Source organism: Ranitomeya imitator, chromosome 5 (genome assembly GCF_032444005.1).
Source record: "Ranitomeya imitator isolate aRanImi1 chromosome 5, aRanImi1.pri, whole genome shotgun sequence".
Classification (NCBI taxonomy): Eukaryota; Metazoa; Chordata; class Amphibia; order Anura; family Dendrobatidae; genus Ranitomeya; species Ranitomeya imitator.
This window is the reverse complement of record NC_091286.1, coordinates 122483673-122507668: the sequence shown is the minus strand read 5'-3', so window position 1 is coordinate 122507668 and position 23996 is coordinate 122483673. Positions and strand designations below refer to the sequence as shown.

The 23996-nt window shown below is 43.4% G+C and overlaps 1 protein-coding gene across 5 annotated transcripts in view; it reads left to right on the top strand.

Annotated features, from left to right (window-relative positions):
* Positions 1-23996, top strand: part of BIRC6 (baculoviral IAP repeat containing 6) — a 403914-nt gene that overhangs the window by 200721 nt on the left and 179197 nt on the right. For all 5 annotated transcript variants that reach the window (XM_069769115.1, XM_069769114.1, XM_069769117.1 and 2 more), the window contains exons 48-56: positions 3505-3601; positions 4237-4431; positions 10871-11071; positions 11165-11444; positions 13090-13346; positions 13901-14009; positions 14586-14807; positions 19162-19942; positions 23336-23479. In XM_069769115.1, coding sequence (XP_069625216.1) covers positions 3505-3601; positions 4237-4431; positions 10871-11071; positions 11165-11444; positions 13090-13346; positions 13901-14009; positions 14586-14807; positions 19162-19942; positions 23336-23479 — 2286 coding nt within the window. The remainder of the gene's footprint in view (positions 1-3504; positions 3602-4236; positions 4432-10870; positions 11072-11164; positions 11445-13089; positions 13347-13900; positions 14010-14585; positions 14808-19161; positions 19943-23335; positions 23480-23996) is intronic.

Genomic DNA, 23996 nt, shown 5'->3' with positions numbered 1-23996 from the left:
TGATGGGATGGTCTGCGAGCGTCATGTTGCATTTGCAGAGCTCCTGATGTACCTAAACAGTAGAAACCCCCCACAAGTGACCCCATTTTGGAAACTAGACCCCCCAAGGAACTTATCTAGATGTGTGATGAGAACTTTGAACTTTCTGCAGGTCAATCAGGCTTTCAGAGGGTAGTCTCTGAGCTTATTAGTGACTACCGATGCCAGTCCTCTCCTCCTGATCATTGTTCTGGGGATCCAACCGGTACAGCTAGTTCTACAGCAGGCCCACTTCCTTCTGGCTGGTCACCCCATCCGATTCAATCGGACAATCCCACGTCTGCCATACGTCCATCATCTAGCAGGTACCCACGGTCAGGCGTCATGGCCGAGGTACCTCACATTCTCTGTTGGGCCGCAATCTATCATCTGGTGATCTCGGCACTACACATCTCAGGTGTATAACCCTGGGCGGCGGACGCCGTCAGGGTCCCGCCTCATGTGAGTGGGAACTTCACCGGGAAGTCTTCCATCAGATCCGTCTTCTCTGGAGCACTCAAGATGTAGGTCAGATGGCATCCAGACTGAGTGCCAATGTACTCTAAGTTCATGGTTCTGCCTTCAGGTCCAAAAGCCATCGCAGTGCATGTTCTGGTTCTTCCATGGTACCAGTTACCTTTGTCCCTCTTCCACTACTTCCGAAATCTTTTCAGAAGCAGGAAGGGCCCCGGTGATCCTAGGAGATCTGCACTGACCATGCCAGGTTTTTTCTCGTTTGCTGAACTAGTATTTTTCCGCAGTGCAACAAAACTGCAAACATGGACTTCCTCGCAGGGAGTATTCACATGTGGTTCTTCCCTATCGCATACCGTTAGATCTTTGGGACCTTAATGATCCTGGGAGTCTTACAGTAGACTCCTTTTGATCCAGACAGACTTTACTATCAGGGAATAGCGCCCTTTTATCTCTGCGATCTCCTCATCCTGACGTGTCTTCGGAGCTAGCCGCTCTGTTCTTTCAGACCTTTTCCCTTATTACCATCAAAGCAAGGTTGTCTACAGGCAATCCCCATCCCTTGTTACCAATGTGGTATTGTATTCCCACAGTTATGAGGGCATCGTACTTCCCTCATCTCTCTCGGCACCAGTCCACATAACGGAATGGGTTCCCCATATTCTGGACGAGGTGAGTGCTCTGAGTAGGTACGTCTCAAAGACGGCGTCCTTCCGAAGGTTGGACACTTTATTTGGGCTACCTCTCTTTAAGAGGACTGCTCTCTGACGGTTACAGGAAGAGTTTAGCCGTTTATGGGCCATGTTAGCTTGGTGGATTTGTTACACCATCCAGGAATCCTTCCGTGTTAGATGTCAGCCTATCTCCCTGTCTATCAAGGTTTCTTGGATTCTAGGCACCGGACGTCGGCACAGCACGCCTGCAAGCTTGCGGGTTCATCCAGTCCGCATGCATTCTTGAAGCACTATAATTCCCAGACTTCCACAGATGTGAGTCTGGGCAGGCGGACTCTGCAGGCCGCGGTGTTACACAGGGCCTGATCTGATGTTGTCCCCACCCAGGGACTGCTTTGGGACGTCTCATGGTCTGTCCCCCAATGAGGCGTAGGAGAAATAGAGTTTTTTGTGTACTCACCGTAATATCCTTTCATCCGAGGCAATCATTGGGGGACACCGCTCCCACCCTATTATTAGTTTGTGCTTGTTTTATAATTTGACATTCTGTACTCTCATATATATAATGTGGCATGCTATATGCTCATATGTTGGTATTGATCTCCTACTGCTTTTGCACCGAACTGGTTAGCTGAGAGCCAGCAGGAGGGTGTATACTGCAGAGGAGGAGCTTATTTTCTTTGTATCACTTAGTGTCAGCCTCCTAGTGGCAGCAGCATACACCCATGGTCTGTGTCCCCCAATGATTGGCTCGGAGAAAAGGATTTTACGGTGAGTACACAAAAATCCCTATTTTTTTTATTTTTTTTATTTTCACGGCTTAACGTCCGCACCAGGGGGTTCAAGGTGCTCAACACACATCAAGATAAGGTCCCAAAAGGGTCTAGTTTCCAAAATGGGGTCACTTATTGGAGGTTTCCACTGTTAAGGCACATCAGGGGCTCTCCAAATGTGACATGGTGTCCGCTAATTATTCCAGCAAATTTTACTTTCAGAAAGAGAAATGGCGCTCCTTCCCTCCCGAGCCCTGCCGTGCGCCCAAACAGTAGATTTCCCCCACATATGGTGTATCGTCATGTTCAGGAGAAATTGCACAACAAATTGTTTGGTCCATTTTCTCCTGTTGCCCTTGCAAAATAAAAATAGGTCTAAGGGAAAATTTTTGTAAAAGAAAAATAAATGTTTATTTTTTCCTTCCACATTCCAAAAAATCCTGTTAAGCACCTAAAGGGTTAATAAACTTCTTGAATGTGGATTTGAGCACCTTGAGGGGTGCAGTTTTTAGAATGGTGTCATTTTTGAGTATTGTCTGTCATGTAGGCATCTCAAAATCAATTCAATTGTGGGGTGGTCCATAAAAAAAAAATGGTTTTGCAAATTTTGTAAAAATGAGAAATCGATGGTCAAATTTTAACCCTTATAACTTCCTAACAAAAAAATTTTTTTTTTTCAAAAATTGTGATGTAAATTAGACATGTGGGAAGTGTTAACTATTTTATGCAATATGACTCTGATTTAAGGGTTTAAAATTAAAAGTTTGAAAATTGCAACATTTTTGCAAAAGTTCCAATTTTTTTTTCACCAACAAATGCATTTCATGTCAAAGAAATGTTACCACTATCATGAAGTACTATATGTCACGAGAAAACAATCTCAGAATCACCGAGATCCGTCAGGGCGTTCCAGAATTAAAACCTCATAAAGTGCCAGTGATCAGAATTGTAAAAATTGGCCTGGTGAGGTAGGTGAAAACAGGCTTCGGGGTGAAGGAGCTAACTGAATGGGGTCAGTTGCAGTTCCTTGCACAGCCAGGTATATAGGAGCACTTCTGTGAGTGGGGAAAAATGTTGGAGGGGCTAAAGCTTATTAAAGGAGTTATTCACTGCTCGGACAGCCCCTTCTTAAATGCTGGTATCCCCCAAGTAAAATAAAAAACCCTTATGCTCGCGTTCTACACTGGCGCCATGCCGGCATTGGCGCTGGGGCTCCTGGCACTCATGTGACATAGCAATCAGTGGCCACTAAGGAGCTGCTGGTCCCACACTTCTTTTGGTCGTCTGTTTTTCGTCTTCGGGAAGTGTGAACAAAGCAGTCTATATGCGGCCGCTGTTTGGCATAATGTCAGGTGAGAGCCATGATGCCAACATCGCTGGAACAACATGGGTTCTAGAGGTGAGTATAAGGTTTTTGTTTGTTTTTTTATATGTAATTTTATTTTTAGGAGTGCAGCATTTTTGAAGGGGTTCTCCAAGTAGTAGACAAGACAACCCCTTCGTCATCGATTTCTGCAGTCTGCCATTGTAAGTGCTGAGGTGATACGATGTTTTGTTTTCTTCAGGGCTCTCTTTCTACTTGTCAGCTGTCAGAGCCATTGCTGTGGTTCATCCTAAGAGTTTTAGACACAAGTGAGGCCTTAAAAGCTTTTCATGATATGGGTATGTATTTCAGTGTGTTTTCTATGCAGCTCTTAACTGTACTACTGAAGTAATTTGTGCTGACACCTTCCTAGATCTAGAAACTGAAGATATCTTGACACCATGTATTCAAGAAGCAAGTCGGCCAATTTTTGATATGCATAGCCATTCTCCGTAAGATTGTTTTTGTAGGCAAGATCTTTGCACAATATCTCTGAGCCACTATTCACCACCACCTCACGCAGATCTACAGAATGAGAGGGCTCTGGTCCAGTTTGGCTTTTTCTCCAGTGGCACTACTGTATTGCGCTTTTATCTTTGTATTTTGTGCGGTGATATCACAGAGACGTCCTCATTCAGATGTCCTTGATTTTTATTTTGCGTAAAAACACAGTCCGAGTTTCATCCGTGTTTGGTCAGTGATTTTAACATATGAAAAATAAATTACAAAGCTTCTCTTATACGTAGCATTAGTAACGGACGGCACATTCACTGCACAGTAATGCCACCTGTGTGCCAGATATGATTTTCACACACCCATAGACCCGTATTGGTTATTTTGATCTCTGCTCTATATCAGTGAAAATCACAGAGCACGTACAGAAAAAATGGACATCTAAATGAGGCCTAAAAATATATTTATTTTAATCTTTTAGGAGGTGTTCAGCTCATCTGCAATAACATGGTGACAAGCACAAGGGCAATTGTTAATACCGCCAGAAGTATGGTGTCCACAATCATGAAGTTTCTTGACTCTGGCCCCAGCAAATCCTCAGACAGCAGTTTGAAAGCCCGAGTGCTCGCTTCTGAGCCAGATAATGCAGAGGGAATTCATAACTTTGCTCCACTTGGTATGTGATTGTGTTTGATATTATTCATATATTTTTGCTAAAATTGATTTTTATGTTTGTTGTAGCAAGACTTTACAGTAAGGGTTTTTTATTATTATATCTGGGGCACTTTAGCAGTTGTTGAATCAACATACTTAAGCTGTTTACATGGGCATGCAAGTCATAGAAAGTTGACTAAAGTGATACCTTAATATCTGTAATCCAATGCCTTATTCCAGAGAAATCTACATTTTTCTGAAATGCAAATGAGCTATTAAGATCTGTGGTCCAGACAGAGATCACCGGAGAATCTGCCTCCACAGTGTATTTTACATGAAAGGGGGAGTTACCAGTGTGAACCAATAATAACTGATGCTTTATAGGGAACCTAATATAACTTATTATACTCACCTGGGGGGCGGTCCGGTCTGATGGGTGTCACTCTTCTTGGTCCGGTGCCTCCCTTCTTGCGATGCCGCCCTCCTGCTTGCTTCGTGTGGATGAGGCATCTCCTCGGCACGACTCTATGCTCAGGCGCACTGCTCTGAGGGCAGAGCAAAGTGCTGCAGTGTGCTGGTGCCGGGAAACGTCTAAGAGCCCCGGTACTTGCGCACTGCAGTACTTTGCTCTGCCCTCAACATGGCAGAGAAGTATGCCTGCGAAGGAGCGCTGTGCCGAGGAGACTGGATGACTAAGGGATGCTTCTTCCAAACAAAGCAAGCAGGATGGGAATCATAAGATGCGAGGTGCCGAACCAAGGCCAACGACGCCCATCGGACCGGACCGCCCCGCCCCGCAGGTGAATATAAGTTATTTTTCATCTGTTAAATGTCTGGTGGGGGGCAGATATACAGCATTATAGAATGCTGTATATCATCCCCGAAAGGTGATGGCCGGATCTCTTATTGGCCAAACCTGTTGACAGGTTCACTTTAAGAGCTCCTCACCCACCCTGGCTGTGGGAGTAGGAAGCTGAAGCACTAAGAAAAGAGACTGCTGCTGCAAATAACTTTGTAATGAGACAAGTTCTGTTGTACTGTTATAATCGCACACAACTCTGCTGTGAGATTAGGAGAGCAGCCATTACACATCAGACTGGTAACTCCCCATTGTATATAAAATAAAGGCAGATTCTCATGCTGATCAGTGTCTGGCCCATAGTCCTGAACAGCTCATTTACGTATTAAGAAAAACGTGTATTCCTCTGGAATAAGACCTCAAGATTGCAGATATCAAGGTCAGCATTTTATTCACTTTCATAGGACCCACATGATAGACAGTTAAGTGGGTTGATCCTATTGAGAGATTTCCTTTAAAGGGAACGTGTCAGCAGGATTGTGCACAGTAATCTACACACAGTGTCTGGTCGGCGCCGTTATACTGATTATAATGAAACCTTGGTTGATGAAATCCATCTTGTGGTTGTTTAATCTTTATTTTCAGTTTTGAGTTAATGATATGCCCGTGCTCCGGGGCGGCCTGTAGGAGGTCTTCATGTGGGGCTCTGATTAGGTATTCATAATGCAGACTGCTGATAGGTGACTGACCTGCCCCCTAGTTTGCATAATGAATACCTGTACATACTGAATAATAATACAAAAAAAACCCTTCTGCATGTCGTGGAACCTGCGCTGCAGCATAATCGCTTGTTAACTGTGTAGTTACTACATGTGGTTAAGCTTTTCCTGAGGAGTATAACAAAAAAATGTAAAAATGGCAGGCGCGGGCGGCACCATCTTGGAGGAGGACATTTTTTCTTTTCTTCTCCAGCAAGATGGCTCCGCGCAATAGCAGCTATCTGATCTCGGCTATGTACACAGATAGCTGCTACTGCGCAGGCCCTGCAGGTGCCATTTAAATTTTTTTTTTGCTATGGCCTTCAGGAAAGCTCAACCACATGTATTAACTACACATTAAACATCCTATTATGCTGCAGCGCAGGTGTCACGGCCTGCAGAAAAAAGAGGTTTATTTTTTTTTCATTCAGTATGTACATCTATTCATTATGCAAACTAGGGGGCAGGTCAGTGAGGGATCAGTGACCTATCAGCAGTCTGCATTATGAATACCTAATCAGAGCGCCACATGAAGACCCCGCCCCTCCAGTCCCACTTCAGAGCACGAGCATATCATTATCTCAAAACTGAAAATAAAGATTATAAAAACAACGACAAACCGGATTTCATCAACCAAGGTATCATTTTAACCCATATAACGGCGCCGACCTGACACTGTCTTGTAGGTTACTGTGCACAATCCTGCTGACAGGTTCCCTTTAACGGCTGTCCAATAGTGAACAATTCCTTTTAATTAGTTTCCATATAATTAATATAAACTGTTAAATAGTTTTGTAAGTGAAGCAGGTGTCAGAGCTATAGTTCCCCTGCAGTCCTTGCTGTTTGTGTCTTTAGAGGCTGCGCTGATGATTTGAACTCTGAAAAATATGGTATTGAACAGGCAGAAATTCTCATTGGTTTTTTAAGAGCTCTGCTCTTTTTTGAGGCCCTCAAGTGTAACGCTTCCTTTCAGGATAAATGCCAGATATTTCCAGCATATGTACATTATATCACTCAATATATGCAAAAATTGTGTTTTTGAAATACCCTTTTATATCACTTAGAGTATTCCCATCTCATAAATCCTATCCAAATATGTAGCAGGTGTAATAATATTAGCAAATGCCTCTAATTAGAAATATTACAGTTCTGATTCACTCTCTCTTACCCCATGTGCAGGGCATTGCAGTACCTTAGGTTTCCGTGGTTACCACCACTAGCACCTGTCACTGAGTGGTCGTAACTATGAATACCTAAAGTACTGCAATGCCCTGCATATGGGGTAGGCGACATAGTGAATCAGAAAAGCTACATTACATTTCTAACTGGAGGTATTTGCTAATATTATTATTATTATTACATCTTGGGATAGGATCTTGCAGATGTGAATACCCCTGTAAATCATAGGATGTGTATAAACCAGAATCTGGAACTGGTCGTACTTCATAGACAGGGGATGTCAGCTGTGTTGTACAGTTAGGCTGTGTGCACACATTGTGGATTTAACGCTGCGGATCCGGCTCTGCGGATCCGCAGCAGTTTTTCATGCGGTGTACAGTACCATGTAAACCTATGGAAAACGAAATCCGCAGTGCACATGCTGCGGAAAATTCCACGCCGAAACGCTGCGGTTTATTTTCCGCAGCATGTCAATTCTGTGCGGATTCCGCAACGTTTTACACCTATTCCATAATAATAATAATAATAATTTTATTTATATAGCGCCAACATAATCCGCAGCGCTTTACAAATTATAGATTGGACTTGTACAGACAATAGACATTACAGCATAACAGAAATACAGTTCAAAACAGATACCAGGAGGAGTGAGGGCCCTGCTCGCAAGCTTACAAACTATGGGGAAAAGGGGAGACACGAGAGGTGGATGGTAACAATTGCTTTAGTTATTCGGACCAGCTATAGTGTAAGGCTCAGGTGTTCATGTAAAGCTGCATGAACCAGTTACCTGCCTAAGTATGTAGCAGTACAGACACAGAGGGCTAATACTGCATAAAGTGTATGAGAACATGATGCGAGGAACCTTTTTTTTTTTTTTTTTTATTATAAATAGGCCACACAGGGATCGTTAGGTTAATGCATTGAGGCGGTAGGCCAGTCTGAACAAATGAGTTTTTAGGGCACGCTTAAAACTGTGGGGATTGGGGATTAATCGTATTAACCTAGGTAGTGCATTCCAAAGAATCGGCGCAGCACGTGTAAAGTCTTGGAGACGGGAGTGGGAGGTTCTGATTATTGAGGATGCTAACCTGAGGTCATTAGCGGAGCGGAGGGCACGGGTAGGGTGGTAGACTGATACCAGGGAGGAGATGTAGGGTGGTGCTGAGCCATGGAGTGCTTTGTGGATGAGGGTAGTAGTTTTGTACTGGATTCTGGAGTGGATGGGTAGCCAGTGTAATGACTGGCACAGGGTAGAGGCATCGGTGTAACGGTTGGTGAGGAATATGATCCTGGCTGCAGCATTCAGGACAGATTGGAGCGGGGAGAGTTTTGCAAGAGGGAGACCGATTAGTAGAGAGTTACAATAGTCCAGACGAGAATGAATAAGTGAAACAGTCAGAGTTTTTGCAGAGTCGAAATTAAAAAAAGGGCGAATTCTAGAAATGTTTTTGAGATGCAGGTAAGAAGAGCGAGCCAGTGATCGGATGTAGGGGGTGAATGAAAGGTCAGAATCAAGGATGACCCCAAGGCAGCGGGCATGTTGCTTTGGAGTAATGGTGGAACCGCACACGGAGATGGCAATGTCAGGCAAAGGTAGGTTAGTAGAGGGAGAGAACACGAGAAGTTCAGTTTTTGACAGGTTTAGTTTCAGATAGAGGGAGGACATGATGTTAGAGACAGCGGTAAGACAATCACTGGTGTTTTCTAAAAAGGTCGGTGTGATATCGGGAGCAGAAGTGTATAATTGGGTGTCGTCAGCATAGAGATGGTACTGGAAACCAAATCTACTGATTGTTTGTCCAATAGGGGCAGTATACAACGAGAAGAGTAGGGGGCCTAGGACTGATCCTTGAGGAACCCCAACAGTAAGGGGAAGGTGAGAGGAGGAGGAACCAGCAAAACATACAGTGAAGGATCGGTCAGAGAGATAGGAGGAGAACCAGGAGAGAACGGTGTCCTTGAGGCCGATGGAGCGGAGCATAGTGAGGAGGAGCTGATGATCCACAGTGTCGAATGCTGCAGAGAGATCCAAGAGAATTAGCATGGAGTAGTGACCATTAGATTTAGCTGTTAGTAGGTCATTAGAGACTTTAATGAGGGCAGTTTCAGTAGAGTGTAAAGAGCGGAAGCCAGATTGAAGAGGGTCGAGAAGAGAGTTATCTGAGAGATAGCGGGTAAGACGGGAGTGGACCAGGCGTTCGAGGAGTTTAGAGATGAAGGGAAGATTAGAGACAGGTCTATAATTAGCGGCACAGTTTTGATCGAGGGATGGTTTTTTAAGTAATGGATGTATGATGGCATGCTTAAATGAGGAGGGAAAAATACCGGAAGTGAGGGAAAGGTTGAATATTTTTGTTAGGTGAGAGGTGATAGCCGGGGAAAGGGACTGGAGGAGATGTGACGGAATGGGGTCACTGGTGCAAGTGGTCGGGCGAGAAGATGCAAGGAGCCTGCTTACTTCTTCTTCTGTAACTGCTTCAAAGTCAGAGAGTGAACTAGATGCAGTGGGGGAGGGAGGACAGTGCATGGTATGAAGAGATTGGGAGATGATTTCCTGTCGAATGTGGTCAATTTTTTCTTTGAAGTAATTGGCCAGATCGTCAGCACGGAGATCCGTGGTTGGGGCCTGCTCTCTTGGGTTGAGTAGGGACTGGAACGTGTCAAAGAGACGTTTAGGGTTATTGGACAGGGAGGTGATGAGGGTGTTGAAGTAGGTTTGTTTGGAGAGGTGAAGGGCAGAATTGTATGTCTTTAGCATGAACTTATAATGGATGAAATCTTCGGGTAGATTAGATTTTCTCCACAGACGTTCTGCGCACCTGGAGCACCGCTGCAGGAAACGTGTTTGCAGCGTGTGCCACGGTTGTTGCCGTCTGTGCCGAGTTGTTTTATGTATAGGAGGAGCAGCTTCATCCAGAGCACTTTGCAGGGTTTCATTGTAATGCTTCCGCAGGTGTAAAAACGCAGGCGAATTCCTCACAAAATCTGCAGGTGTAACGCAGGGTGTACCTTTAACGACCACCTGAACAACCAGATCTCCCAACAATTTAAACCTCCTAGATGCCACAGTAAAGGGCAACTATTTTAAAGGTTGCACATGGGTTTTTGTGTTAGCCAAAACCTATTGAATGCTCAAGGTGTGCCATTTTTGTACTCCACTCAGGGGTTTAAAGGAGAATTCTTAAAGGACAATACACAGCAATACTGGGACTATTTTATTTATTTTAACTACTAAGAACTATCCGGTAGGAAACTGCTAACTACCTTGCTGTCCTTCCCAGCGCTGATCTTTGCCAGCTTAGAGAGGTCACTTTCCGCTCCAGCCAGTGATTCTGCTGCTTCCTGTCAGCAGAGCAGATCTTCCTCCTCTTGCTGCTCTGTTGGCCGTGATTGCTGGCATCATGCTGGCTACCCTCAGTTAGGCAGCTGGTAGCCACCTGTCATTCAGCATGACATTGACAGTCACTCCCCTTCAACAGAGCTGCCCTGTCGGTGACATCAGCGGAAGCTGCCGAGTCGCTGGGCAGAACAGGCAGGTAGTTAGCTGGTTTGTTCTTAGACCCATAGTAAAAAAAAAAAAATCAAATAGTCCCAGACAGCTCCTTTTGGAAGGAAGCATTGAAAAAAAACATTAAAAAACAACTGTGGTGAAAAGGATTAAAACTTCTCAGTACTTACCTTGATTTTATCATTAGTTTCCTTGAATTCTCACTTTATTTTGTTAGGTACAATCACATCAAGTAGTCCCACTGCCCAACCTGCAGAAGTCCTGTTGCAAGCCACCCCACCACACAGGAGAGCACGGTCTGCTGCCTGGTCCTATATCTTTCTCCCAGAGGAGGCTTGGTGTGACCTCACCATTCACCTGCCCGCAGCGGTGCTTCTGAAGGAGATCCATATCCAGCCGCACCTCGCCTCCCTGGCCAGTAAGCAGCCATCTGATTGTTAGATATCGGGCAGTGTATGAGATTGTAAACCTTTTCACACTTATGTTTTGCTTTCATCCTTGACATTTTTAGCTTGTCCCTCTTCAGTCTCTGTGGAAATAAGTGCAGATGGAGTCAACATGCTGCCTTTGTCCACACCAGTCATCACTAGTGGCCTCACGTACATCAAAATTCAGCTTGTGAAAGCCGAGGTGGCATCCGCTGTCTGTCTGCGCCTCCACCGTCCTCGGGATGCCAGTACGCTTGGGCTTTCACAGATAAAATTGCTTGGTCTGACTGCATTTGGAAACACTTCATCAGCAACTGTTAACAACCCATTCCTTCCTTCTGAGGATCAGGTGTCCAAAACCAGGTAATATGTCAGGGAAATCTAAATGGTGGCAAAGCCTCCTGTTGGATCTGCAGAGCCAACACTGTGACTTCAGCTTACTTGTTCTTTGTATTTTAATGTAAAAGTGTTCTAAAGAAACGAAGCTTTGAGTATTCAGTGATGGTACTATACATTAGTGTTATACTTCAATGCAGTTTGCATGTTAAATTGTGCTTTAATATTATGATCATGTGGCATAAAGGGAGCCTGCCGCCACATTTTTACATTAAAAAAAAAAGCGCTTATTGCTGTGTGTAGGCTCTTGTCCCCCGATAAAATAAAAAAAATTCATACGCAAGTCAAACTGAAAGTCGTTTGTGGGGTTGTCGCTGCACTCGGGGAGCGCTGTGTCGCTGCACTTGGGGAGCGGGGGCTGTGCAGTTGCACTTGGGGAGCGGGGGCTGTGCAGTTGCACTTGGGGAGCGGGGGCTGTGCAGTTGCACTTGGGGAGCGGGGGCTGTGCCGTTGCACTCGGGGAGCGGGGGCTGTGCCGTTGCACTCGGGGAGCGGGGGCTGTGCCGTTGCACTCGGGGAGCGGGGGCTGTGCCGTTGCACTCGGGGAGCGGGGGCTGTGCCGTTGCACTTGGGTGTATGAAAGGGGGGCTGTGGCGCTGAACTGGAAAGAAGCGGTCATGTGCCAGACATACCCTCAGTACACTTCAGGCCTAATGTGCATATGGCTTCTACACTAGAATACTCGAGATTGACGCATCAGATCTCTGCAAAACATGGAATCATATTTAAAGGGGTATTCCCATCTCCGAAATCCTATCCCAATATGTAGTAGGTGTAATAATAATATTAGCAAATACCTCCAGTTTGAAATGTAGTATAGTTTGTCTGATTTTCTATGTCTCGTTCCTCATGTGCAGGCATTGCAGAACCTTGGGTATCCATAGTTGTGACCACTTGCAACTAGCTTACTGTCACTACATCAGTGGTTGTAACCATGGATACCTAAGGTCCTGCAATGCCTGCACATGAGGAAAGAGGCACAGCGAATCAGAAAAACTACACTACATTTCTAAATAATGGGATTTGCAATTATTACTATTATTATTACACCTACTTCATATTGCGATTATGTCTTGGAGTTGGGATTACCCCTTTAATGAAGGAAAAAATCCTATATAGCTGTGCCACTACTTCTATAGGTGTAAAAATATGCTGACAAGGGGTTGACCATTAATTTGTTTTTTTTTTGTTTTTTTTTTAAAGTTGACCTAAGTGCTGGAAATGGTATCACTTTCCCGCCTCTCCTGCGTTACCACTTTTCTAGTACCTGGCGGTTCTTGCACCTATGTTGTTTCATATCTCAGACCACTGTAGCCAATTGCGGACCCCCAACGACCGTTTGCTATATGTGTATACATCAGTGTTAAGCCCAATGATTGGCTGCAGTGGTCACTTGTCTAATGTGTGACATGCAGCAACAGGCATTTACTGATTATGGATATTTTATACAGTTTCATAAATCCCTCTACACAGCAGATTTCTTTTATGCTTATTTAGATTATTTGTTGGTAAAGTCCTGGCTGAATCCTTCTGTTGTGGTTTTTTTTTTTTTGAATGGAAAAGTATCTAATCTGTGTAATTTTTTTTCTTTTTTTTTTCTTTTCTATGTAAGTATTGGCTGGTTAAGGCTTTTACATCATTGCCTCACTCATATCAGTGAATTGGAAACCATGATGGCAAGTGCAGCAGCCCCCACAGCCAACCTGTTACAGACGTGTGCCGCCTTGCTGATGTCTCCGTATTGTGGTATGCATTCACCCAACATTGAGGCGGTGCTGGTTAAGATCGGCCTTCAGTCCACCAGGATAGGTCTTCGCCTCATTGACATCCTTCTGCGGAACTGTGCTGCTTCTGGCAGTGACCCTGCAGGTATGGCCCGGCCCTTTCCGTGATGATGGGTGATTATTAATAGTTGGGGCCTGTTCAAATTTTTTTCCATTCAGTAAGTGTGCTGGGAAAGAACCCTATGTACGCACTTAAATATGTTTTTAGGGTTACAGTTTAAGGCAAACAATGTCCTTTTGATTTGTGTCTGGCCCATATATCTCATAATTTCATAGAGAAAAGTATGGAACAGTGTAGTTGATTATGGTATATGATGTCGGTATATTATTTTTATTTCTAATAAAGCCCATGTGTGATAGAAGGCACAGCATGGCATCCAGTACAATAATTTATTTGCTTTCTATAATGTATATCGATACAGTTATAGCCTAGGGTTGCCTAACCATGTCCTAGAATATATTTGCATCTGTTAAATCAATCCATCATGGAAACCGACTGGAAAAGCTCATGATGTATACATTAACCATTCCTACAGTAGTATATGGATAACTCATGGCCCTGTAGGAATCCTCAGTTTTCTTTTAAAATATACGTCAGGTTGTGGTCAGAGTCTTAATTCGTTTTGATCTTTTTCACAGATTTAAATAGCCCTCTGCTATTCGGAAGGCTTAATGGGTTGTCCTCAGATTCCACAATTGATATCCTCTACCAGTTAGGGACTACCCAAGACCCTGGAACCAAGGATAGGTACGAAAACCTCCTGGATATGTTTTTTTGTGTGTATGTTTGTTTTCTAACATGTCGAAATGAGTTATGCCATTTTGATGTTTACCATCCATGGGGGCAGCACGGTGGCTCAGTGGATAGCACTGCAGCCTTGCAGCGCTGGAGTTCTGGGTTGAAATCCCACCAAGGACAACATCTGCAAGGAGTTAGTATGTTCTCCCCGTGTCTGCGTGGGTTTCCTCTGGGTTCTCCGGTTTCCTCCCACATTCCAAAGACATACTGATAGGGAATTTAGACAGCAATGATATTGTGTGTAAAGCGCTGCGTAACATGATAGCGCTATATAAAAATAAAGATTATCATTAAGATTAGATTATAATCAGACTCGTGCTTTCTATAGGCTTCTGTACTTGTATAACTTTGCCAGCACTTACTGTTTGAGATAAGTTGGTTGATTTGTTACTTACTGGTCATGTATAGGTTACAATGTGAGACTCCATCAGGTATGATGTACTTAAGGTGAGAGAAGGATTTCACTTTGATATTGGGGCATCCAGCAGTCGCTGATATGTTGTCTTCTGCCTTTTATCACTTCAGGATACAAGCGCTGTTGAAGTGGGTGAGTGATTCTGCCCGAGTGGCTTCATTGAAAAGAAGTGGACGAAGCACTTTCAATCCCCCAAACAATTCTCCAAGAGAGTTTGGCCTTTTGATGCCCTCCCCTTCTCATTTGCACTGCGTAGCCGCTATTCTGTGGCACAGTTATGAGCTTCCTGTGGAATATGATTTGCCTGGTTTGCTGAACAGAGATCTATTTGAGTAAGTACATCACATTTGGGTCCTTACAATCCATGTTATTGGCCGAGGTCGCAAAATCGCCGATCATCACCCTACATAAGAGACAAATCTAGGCATAGAAAAATGGAGGGAGTAATTGCATGTTTTGTATCACAGATTCAAGACCTTTTCCTTTTAGATCCATGGTTTTATATTAAGCAGAGAAAAAAAATGTATACACGCGACAAGTATAAAGTACTTTATATGTTTATGCACCTCAAAGATTCATCCAGCCCATCCATAAAATCCTATTATTTTTTTTTCAAATTTGCATGAGAATTACGTGTAATTTACACGCTAGTTTGTCATGGTCTCTGCCCTCCTCCGAATGTTATTTCAACCTCCTTGGTTCTTTGTCAAGGCATGCAACCGTGTGAGGAGGTTCTGAGCAAATGGAGGTCTGATTAATGTGGTGGGCTCTGTGCTGGGCCTTCCCTCTGGTGGACCCAGTTATATGGATTATTTGCCTATTTATTTCAGTCACCAGCATGTATTAGATGGGCATTGCAGGATATGGTTGGTCTGGCTTTAGTTTTCCCCAATGAAAATTGTTGATTTTAAAGTTAATCAGATGATGGTCCAGCTTGGGTTCAAGAATCGTTTTATCGCAACCATTTTGTTCTGCTCAACTAGATGGAATGAGTAGAATTGAAGGTACAATTTAGACAACAATCTGCAAATCTGTGTCTTTGAGAACGTTCTCTCCGGATTATCAGCCCATAGCATGTAAACATTCGGTGATCACCATCATTGTCAATAGCGCATCACCCCATGTAAACCAGATGTGCTGCTGATAACATGATCGTTTCATCAATCATTCCTTTCCCACCTCGATTTGTAAACCAGTAAATGAGCACCAACTAACTTTAGTATATGGTCAACCTGCGCTTAACAATAGATTAAAACCGACCCACTGAAATGCCCTTCAGACAAGTATGAAATACAAAGTTCCTTCTCACCCTGATATATATAGATATATATATATATATATATATATATATATATATATATATATATATATATATATATATATATATATATATATATATATATATATATATATATATACTAGATGGCAGCCCGATTCTAAAGAATCGGGAGTCTAGAATCCATATATACTTTATTTATTCAAATGTAAGAATAATAAAATTAATAAATAATAGTAAGAAAGAACAAAAAATGGCTGCACTCACCAGCTCTTGACAATTCTTGTTATTTAAGGTACAGTTACACAGGATCCATGAACATGCTTATGAGGGGAGGGATGAAAGACATCAGACGACAACTTTGCGTGTTTGAATGCAGATATTAATAAATAGGCAGTTTATATTGCAGAGAAATTGCTGGGCAATAATGGACAATGTCCTTATGTGGCAAATAATAGAGCAATATACCCAATGTGGCAAAGAAGAGGTTAATAAACGGCAGTCTCTCAGTATAACAGTCAGTGAATAATAGGCAGTATATGGAGAAAACACCAAACAAAAGTTCAAAATTGGTGTGAAAATGTCACTGAACCACTTCACAACTAAATATATATAGTTTTGGTAAATGGTATTATCATTTTTTTGACGAAATTCGGCAGGAGCTTGAAGAGCAACGTCACTGGGCCCGCCTCCACGCAGTAGAAACTTGCTGTGAGGTAAAAATTCAAAAATCACACCAAAATGGCGGGCGGAGTGTGTCACAGTACGGCACGTTTCTGATTGGTCGCTCGCAGCAGGCGGCAACCAATCAGACACTGGACACTGTTGACGTCACTTATCTCCGGACATTAGCTCCGGACATTAGCTCCGGACATTAGCTCCGGACATTAGCTCCGGACAAAGCCACGGAAGTTGGCACAAATTGCAGGAATTAGTATTCTAGGCAATTAATCTCCGGACATTAGCTCCGGACATTAGCTCCGGACAAAGCCACGGAAGTTGGCACAAATTGCAGGAAGTAGTATTCTAGGCAATTATATATTAGACTAGATGGCAGCCCGATTCTAAAGAATCGGGAGTCTAGAATCCATATATACTTTATTTATTCAAATGTAAGAATAATACAATTAATAAATAATAGTAAGAAAGAACAAATATAATAGGCAGTATATGGAGAAAACACCAAACAAAAGTTCAAAATTGGTGTGAAAATGTCACTGAACCACTTCACAACTAAATATATATAGTTTTGGTAAATGGTATTATCATTTTTTTGACGAAATTCGGCAGGAGCTTGAAGAGCAACGTCACTGGGCCCGCCTCCACGCAGTAGAAACTTGCTGTGAGGTAAAAATTCAAAAATCACACCAAAATGGCGGGCGGAGTGTGTCACAGTACGGCACGTTTCTGATTGGTCGCTCGCAGCAGGCGGCAACCAATCAGACACTGGACACTGTTGACGTCACTTAGCTCCGGACATTAGCTCCGGACATTAGCTCCGGACATTAGCTCCGGACATTAGCTCCGGACATTAGCTCCGGACATTAGCTCCGGACATTAGCTCCGGACATTAGCTCCGGACATTAGCTCCGGACATTAGCTCCGGACATTAGCTCCGGACATTAGCTCCGGACATTAGCTCCGGACATTAGCTCCGGACATTAGCTCCGGACATTAGCTCCGGACATTAGCTCCGGACATTAGCTCCGGACATTAGCTCCGGACATTAGCTCCGGACAAAGCCACGGAAGTTGGTACAAATTGCAGGAAGTAGTATTCTAGGCAATTATATATATATATATATATATATATATATATATATATATATATACATACATACATACATACATACATACATACATACATACATACATACATACATACATACATACACGCACCTATACATATATATATACATACAGGGAGACCTTGGTATGTACATATATGAATTCAGCAGGAAAAAAGAAAGAAACCAGAACGTATCGTTCCTAATCACGTCTGACCACTTTTAACTAACAACCCAGTATAGCCAGCCACTAGACTCTAAAACTTAACATTTAATATGTATACCTCTAAAATTATGTGTACTTTAAAAACAATTAGGTGCTCATGTTTAAACGTGCACTAGACAAGAAAAATGGCATGATCTCACCCAATTGCTGTCTCTCTTCTTGTTGTAGATTCTTGTGCCTCATTCAGCGGCGTCCTCCATGTGAGGATAAGGCAGTCTGGGACTGCCTTATCCTCACATGGAGGACGCCGCTGAATGAGGTTATGTCTGCCACTGCAGAATACCTCCATTAACCTGGACATTTAACCTGGACATTTTATTCCCCTGATGAACCCCCGTAACGGGGAGGGAAACGCGTTGGGAAGAGAAAGAGGACATATCATCCAGGGTGGTTATACTAACCAAAGGGCTTCATTAAGTAGGCTCAAACTTGGGGACTGCCCTTGTTAGGGCGGGAGTCTTATACACGGGGCACGACAGGGAAGATAGCTTTAAACCCTTCCCCCCCACCTACCTATATTTTTTTTTTTTTTTTTTCTTTTTTTCTCCCCCCCATTGGAAAAGGTTTATTGGTCTCCATCCCATGCCGTGCTCTCAATAAGCACAAGAATCTACAACAAGAAGAGAGACAGCAATTGGGGGAGATCATGCCATTTTTCTTGTCTAGTGCACGTTTAAACATGAGCACCTAATTGTTTTTAAAGTACACATAATTTTAGAGGTATACATATTAAATGTTAAGTTTTAGAGTCTAGTGGCTGGCTATGCTGGGTTGTATGTACATATATACATTCATGCCTGCGATGAAAAGCTAGTAGTTGTCACTCCGTGTCCAAGTTCTCCATTAGGGAAGCCTCCTGACCTGTCCTACCCTGCAGATGCATTGTGAAAGAGGCCTTAATAAGAAAAAAGTCAGTCTTACCTTTAGAGCAGACATGTTGGTGGATCCTATTTATTCAGCACTCTCCCGTCCCCCAATCTTTTTATGTAGTTTGGAAGACTGATTCTTACAGAATCTTGGTCTTTATATTTTTACAATGCTAATCCTCAAGGGTTTTTTGTGAGACAGCCATCTCCTTCATAATACGCTAACACCTATGACGTCTGATTTTAGCTTTACTTGTACTGTATTCTTTGGCTTATCCACACTGTTTGTAGTCTGGTTGGCTTATGCGCAGGAATCTCCTAATTTAAACACGTCCACAGGACCCCATTGAAGCTAATGTACCGTATATTTTAACTTGGGAGCCTATAGGTGCTGGACGCAACTCTATTCAGTGGCATCTGTCAGATGTATGCACCAGGAAATCCTCCTGACATACACCTGCGGCCTATGCTACAAACATGGACTTAACCATTAATGAAATATGCTATCTAATACTGTTCTCTTTTTTTCCAGGTCCTTGTATAAATGGTCAATGTCTTTACCGTGCAACATGGTCCTGAAGAAGGCTGTAGATGGACTGCTCTGCTCAATGTGTCACATCCACCCGAGTTATTTCTCTTTGCTCATGGGCTGGATGGGTATTACCCCTCCTCCGATACAAAGCCAGCACAGACTGTCTATTACAGATGATAGCAAAAAGCAAGACCTTAATGCTGCTCTGACCGATGACTCCAAAAATGCACAAGCACCTCTTGCACTTACAGAGTCTCATCTGGCCACACTTGCTGCTTCGTCACAGTCTCCTGAAGCCATCAAGCAACTGCTGGACTCTGGTTTACCCTCACTTCTAGTTAGGAGCCTAGTCAATTTTTGCTTCAGTCACATATCTAATTCAGACTTTGCTGCGACCTCCACAGACGCCACACAGGAGAGATTCCGGCGGCAGCACTCATCTCAGCACTTTAGTAGGATGCCAGTCACGGCAGACCTGGTGGCACCTATTCTCAGGTTTCTGACTGAAGTTGGCAATAGCCATGTTATGAAGGACTGGCTTGGAGGTTCTGAAGTTAACCCCCTGTGGACAGCACTTTTGTTTTTACTTTGTCATTCTGGTGCCAGCTCAGCCGGTCATGTGAATGGCTCACAGCAGACCAATTCTAGGTGCACTTTACTAAACTCAACTACAGGAAACGGTCTGACCACCCAACAAAGAACCGCTGTGGAGAACGCAACCGTGGCCTTTTTCTTGCAATGCATATCTTGTCATCCAAATAACCAGCGATTAATGGCACAGGTATGAGAATGGGACCCGAGGGGTTTCTATTGGTTTCCTCTTAAGAAACTGGAATGGGCATTTTCTATACAGTCATTGTTAGAGATAACATTGTGATCTTGAATCTTACCAGTCCAGACTAGTATGCAGGTCTGTTGTATTAAATGATTGTATGCCCCGTGTAATTACAATTCTGGAGCATCTTTTCTTAGGACTTTGTATTGTGCCTTGGTTCTGTCACTTCTCCTGTGGGAAGACGTGTGATTGGACGGTATGAGACTATATAGGGGTAACTCCCAGTTGTCATTTTATTCATTTTTTATGGAGAATAAGAGAAGCAGCACATTGCAGAAATCTGAGAAAAGTAACTCCACAGCTTTTCATGAGTTCACCACTGCTGTGGCCCATCGTACAAAATTGTCATTCCTCAAAATCAGAAAAGTTTGCTTGTCACGAAATTTGCATCAGAAGTTACAATCACTGTAATTATTTGGTTCTTTTTCCACTCACTCCAAATGGCGGCCAACGTAAGATGAAGGATATAGCCCTATATGTATTGCAGTTATCATTTTTCATGTTTAGTGCCGCCTTAGGTTTTGGGAAGTGCCTGTCATGAGAAACTTCTGATACTCAGCTGTCTATTCTGTTTTTCTCTATCGCCTCTCATTGGAGGACACAGGAACCATGGGACACAGGAACCATGGATTGGCCCAGGAGAGCTTGGTTCGCGGAGCTCGTCAACCTTCTCGCGGACGCTCCCTGGCGCCTTCCAGACAGGCCCGATCTGCTGTCTCAGGGTCCGATCTGCCACCCGAATTCTCGGTCGCTCAGTTTAACGGCGTGGCTGTTGAAACCGCAGTTCTAAGAGCGTCCGGCCTTTCGGACCGGGTGATTCACACCATGATCCAGGCTAGAAAGCCTTCGTTCCTGGGCCAATCCATGGTTCCTGTGTCCCATGGTTCCTGTGTCCCCCAATGAAGGCTCCGAGAAACAGATTTTACGGTAAGCAACCAAAATTCCTGTTTTTACTGCCCTAGCCCAAACATGCTTACCCAATGTTCCTTTCTATTTAAAAAAAAAAAGGATTGTGGTGTAGATCCAGCTCATCATTAAAGCCGCTTGTGTATCGGGCGGTCTGGAGTTATGATCTTTATGTTCGGTTCATTGAAGTTTAGGGAGTAGTGATGAGCGAACATGCTAGAATGAGGCGTTATCTGAGGATGCTCGTGTGCTGACGAGTGTCTTCAACGTGCTCGAGAAATATGTTCACGTCCACGCCGCTGCGTTTTTGATGGCTGTTCTACAGCCGCAATGCCTGCAGGGATTGCCTAACAAGCAGGAAATCCCTGCATGTGTTCGACAGCCGTGAGACATGCAGCTGTGGGGACTCTCACATATTTCTCGAGCATGCTGAAGACACTCATTAGATAACGACTTATCCTAGCACGTTCTCTTAATCGCTACTAGGGAGCAAAAAGTTATTTAAACCAATTCAGAATCCAAAAAGTTGCCAAGTCTCCAAAACTCCAGCATTTGCTTAGAATCATGCCTCGGCTCTGCTTATGACCTTCGCACGTGGCCGTATGTGTCTTTAATCGTGACTTAATGAAGGATTGAACTTTCTGTACTTTACCCGGTGCTGGAAGTTTATCAACTTTGATTATTAAAAGTGTGAATTGAGCATAACGGACAGAAACAACTATTTGTCAGCAGTCATCTCTTGTTTTCGGTTCACACCTCTTTCGGCGCAGCAGGTCAGTTTACACAGCATAGAAGGAGCAGCAAAGTGGGCAGGAGATTTCTAGAAATCCCATCCACTGTGCTTGTAATGTAGAACGCAGTGTTTTGGACCTAGTGAGAATACGCTGAATCCAAAACACTACTACTACTGATCGTGGTTAACCATATCCACCATGTATTTCACAGAGGCAAAGGCAAATTAATGTACTATTAAAATTCAATAATTTATTAAACAAACACTTATTAAAATAAAACAAGCGAATTCCACATAATTTCTGAGAGTTAAAAACCGTGGACGATGAGAAATGAGACATATATAATTCATGAAGCACACTATTCATTCATAATATAAATTGGTATATAATCAACAATATTTAATAAAAGTGCTCAGTGATACAAATTATTGCCATAATGCCCAACTTATGATGTTATCATAACATGCTATTCACTAAATGTAAAGTGCCTAGTTCTAAAAGTGCTATATCATGCGCTATTGTCCATATCTCACAACCATCATTTACTTACATAAGTGTTTGTCCCTGTGTGAATACCCTCCGGTACCCCGACAGCGCCGTTTCACCGTATTGGCTTCCTCAACAGGGGGCATGTCAGATCGTGGGCACGCAGCCCTAACACATCCGTTTGTCATGTATGGTTTCTGACTGCAGTAAATAGGAGAAAGTTATATTTATTTTTGAATTTGAAAATCGCTGATAGCAAAAACGGACACAAAGATCAAACACTGATAAAAAGAAAAAAATCAGATGAGAAACACTGAGGTCACTTGGACCGTTTTTTGCATGTGAGAAAAACTACAACCTCTGAATGAAGCAGCAGAACCACAACGTAGGAGGCGGGTGGACCTGTATTTTGGGAACAGAACTTCTGAAGGGGTTATCCACTTTCAAATCTTTGTCTCTGAGCGGGACGTTTTGTCTACACGGCAGAGATGCTGGTCTCATCTGATTGGCTGCTGCATTGTCGACATGACGCCAGTGCCAAACACAGAGCCGCGGCAGAGACTCTGGTGGACCTGGGGACGGTCAGCACCGTGCAGTTTTGCTATCTTTTAACAAACTGCAACTAGGGCACAAATGATCTGAAAAGGAACATCCCCAATCAAACTTTCACTTTTATTTTTATAATTTTGGCAGTCATCTTTTAATTCTATATTTTGAAGAAGTCCGGTACAGATTTTGTTAGAGGCTTCTTAAGTCTGGTCATTTGTCCTTGGTCAATAGTCACTTTTTGGGAACAAGTGCACCATTTAGATCATTTGGTTTGCTGAAACGTGTGTTTTTGAAACAGTTTTTAATAACTGACAAAAATGTCTAATCTTTAGCTGTGTTTTCATTTATCAGCGCCTGACTTAGGCTTGTTTCACACTTGCATTGGGCAGAGCTGCGGATGCGCCAAACGCAACAAAATGCAACATGTTGCGTTTGGCGCAGCATCAAAACGACCCGTGGAGGCATCTGCATACATTCGCATGGCCTGCGTATCCATTGTTAGATAGGTATGCAGGACGCATGCTGACGTAGGCGGAGCTGAAGGAAGAGGCGCGGTAGTCGGCAGGACTTAACGGAAGAACTACGCAGTCCTCAGCACCTCTGCCCAGTGGAGTGGACTGGTCAGTGTCTTCTTTCCAGTAAACCCTCTGTACTTGTGTTACAGGTTCTCTGCGAGCTTTTCCAGTCTTCTCCACAGCGTGGGAATCTCCCGGCCTCTGGAAACATCTCTGGCTTCATCCGAAGGCTTTTCCTGCAGTTGATGTTGGAAGATGAAAAAGTTACCATGTTCCTTCAGTCCCCCTGCCCTGTAAGTATTGCTGGCCGCTGCATCATGTCAGTGGGCGCCTGAGATGTCTCTGGGTGGAGTCTTTCGGAAGAGATGTGCTTCTCAATGTTCCTGCCCTTGTCTTGTGAAGTCATTTGCTGCCAGTTCTATTTTTGCAGTGTCCTTCGTAGATGTGAGATCTCTAAATGGTTTGTCTGGGTCATCTTGTAGTCCATTTCAGCTTTTATTGCCATTTTTGTCTTGTTTCCCATATCAAAATGCAATAATGTCGCTTCTTCCAGCCAGCCGTTGTTCACAGTCTAAAAGCATGCCCCCAAGTAATCATATGAGCTCTGCCACATTGGTAAAGTCTATAAAACTAAGCCCCATATCTCTGAACCCGTATGATGGATTTAGGAAAAAAAAATACAGAAAAATAAGCGGACTACTGAAAGAAGCAGCAGGAAAGGATTGACAAAGAACTTGCCACTTTTCACCTGGCGACAGATGCTCTTTTATGTTTATTGTAAATTCTCTTTACACCGTTTTTTGTTTTGGG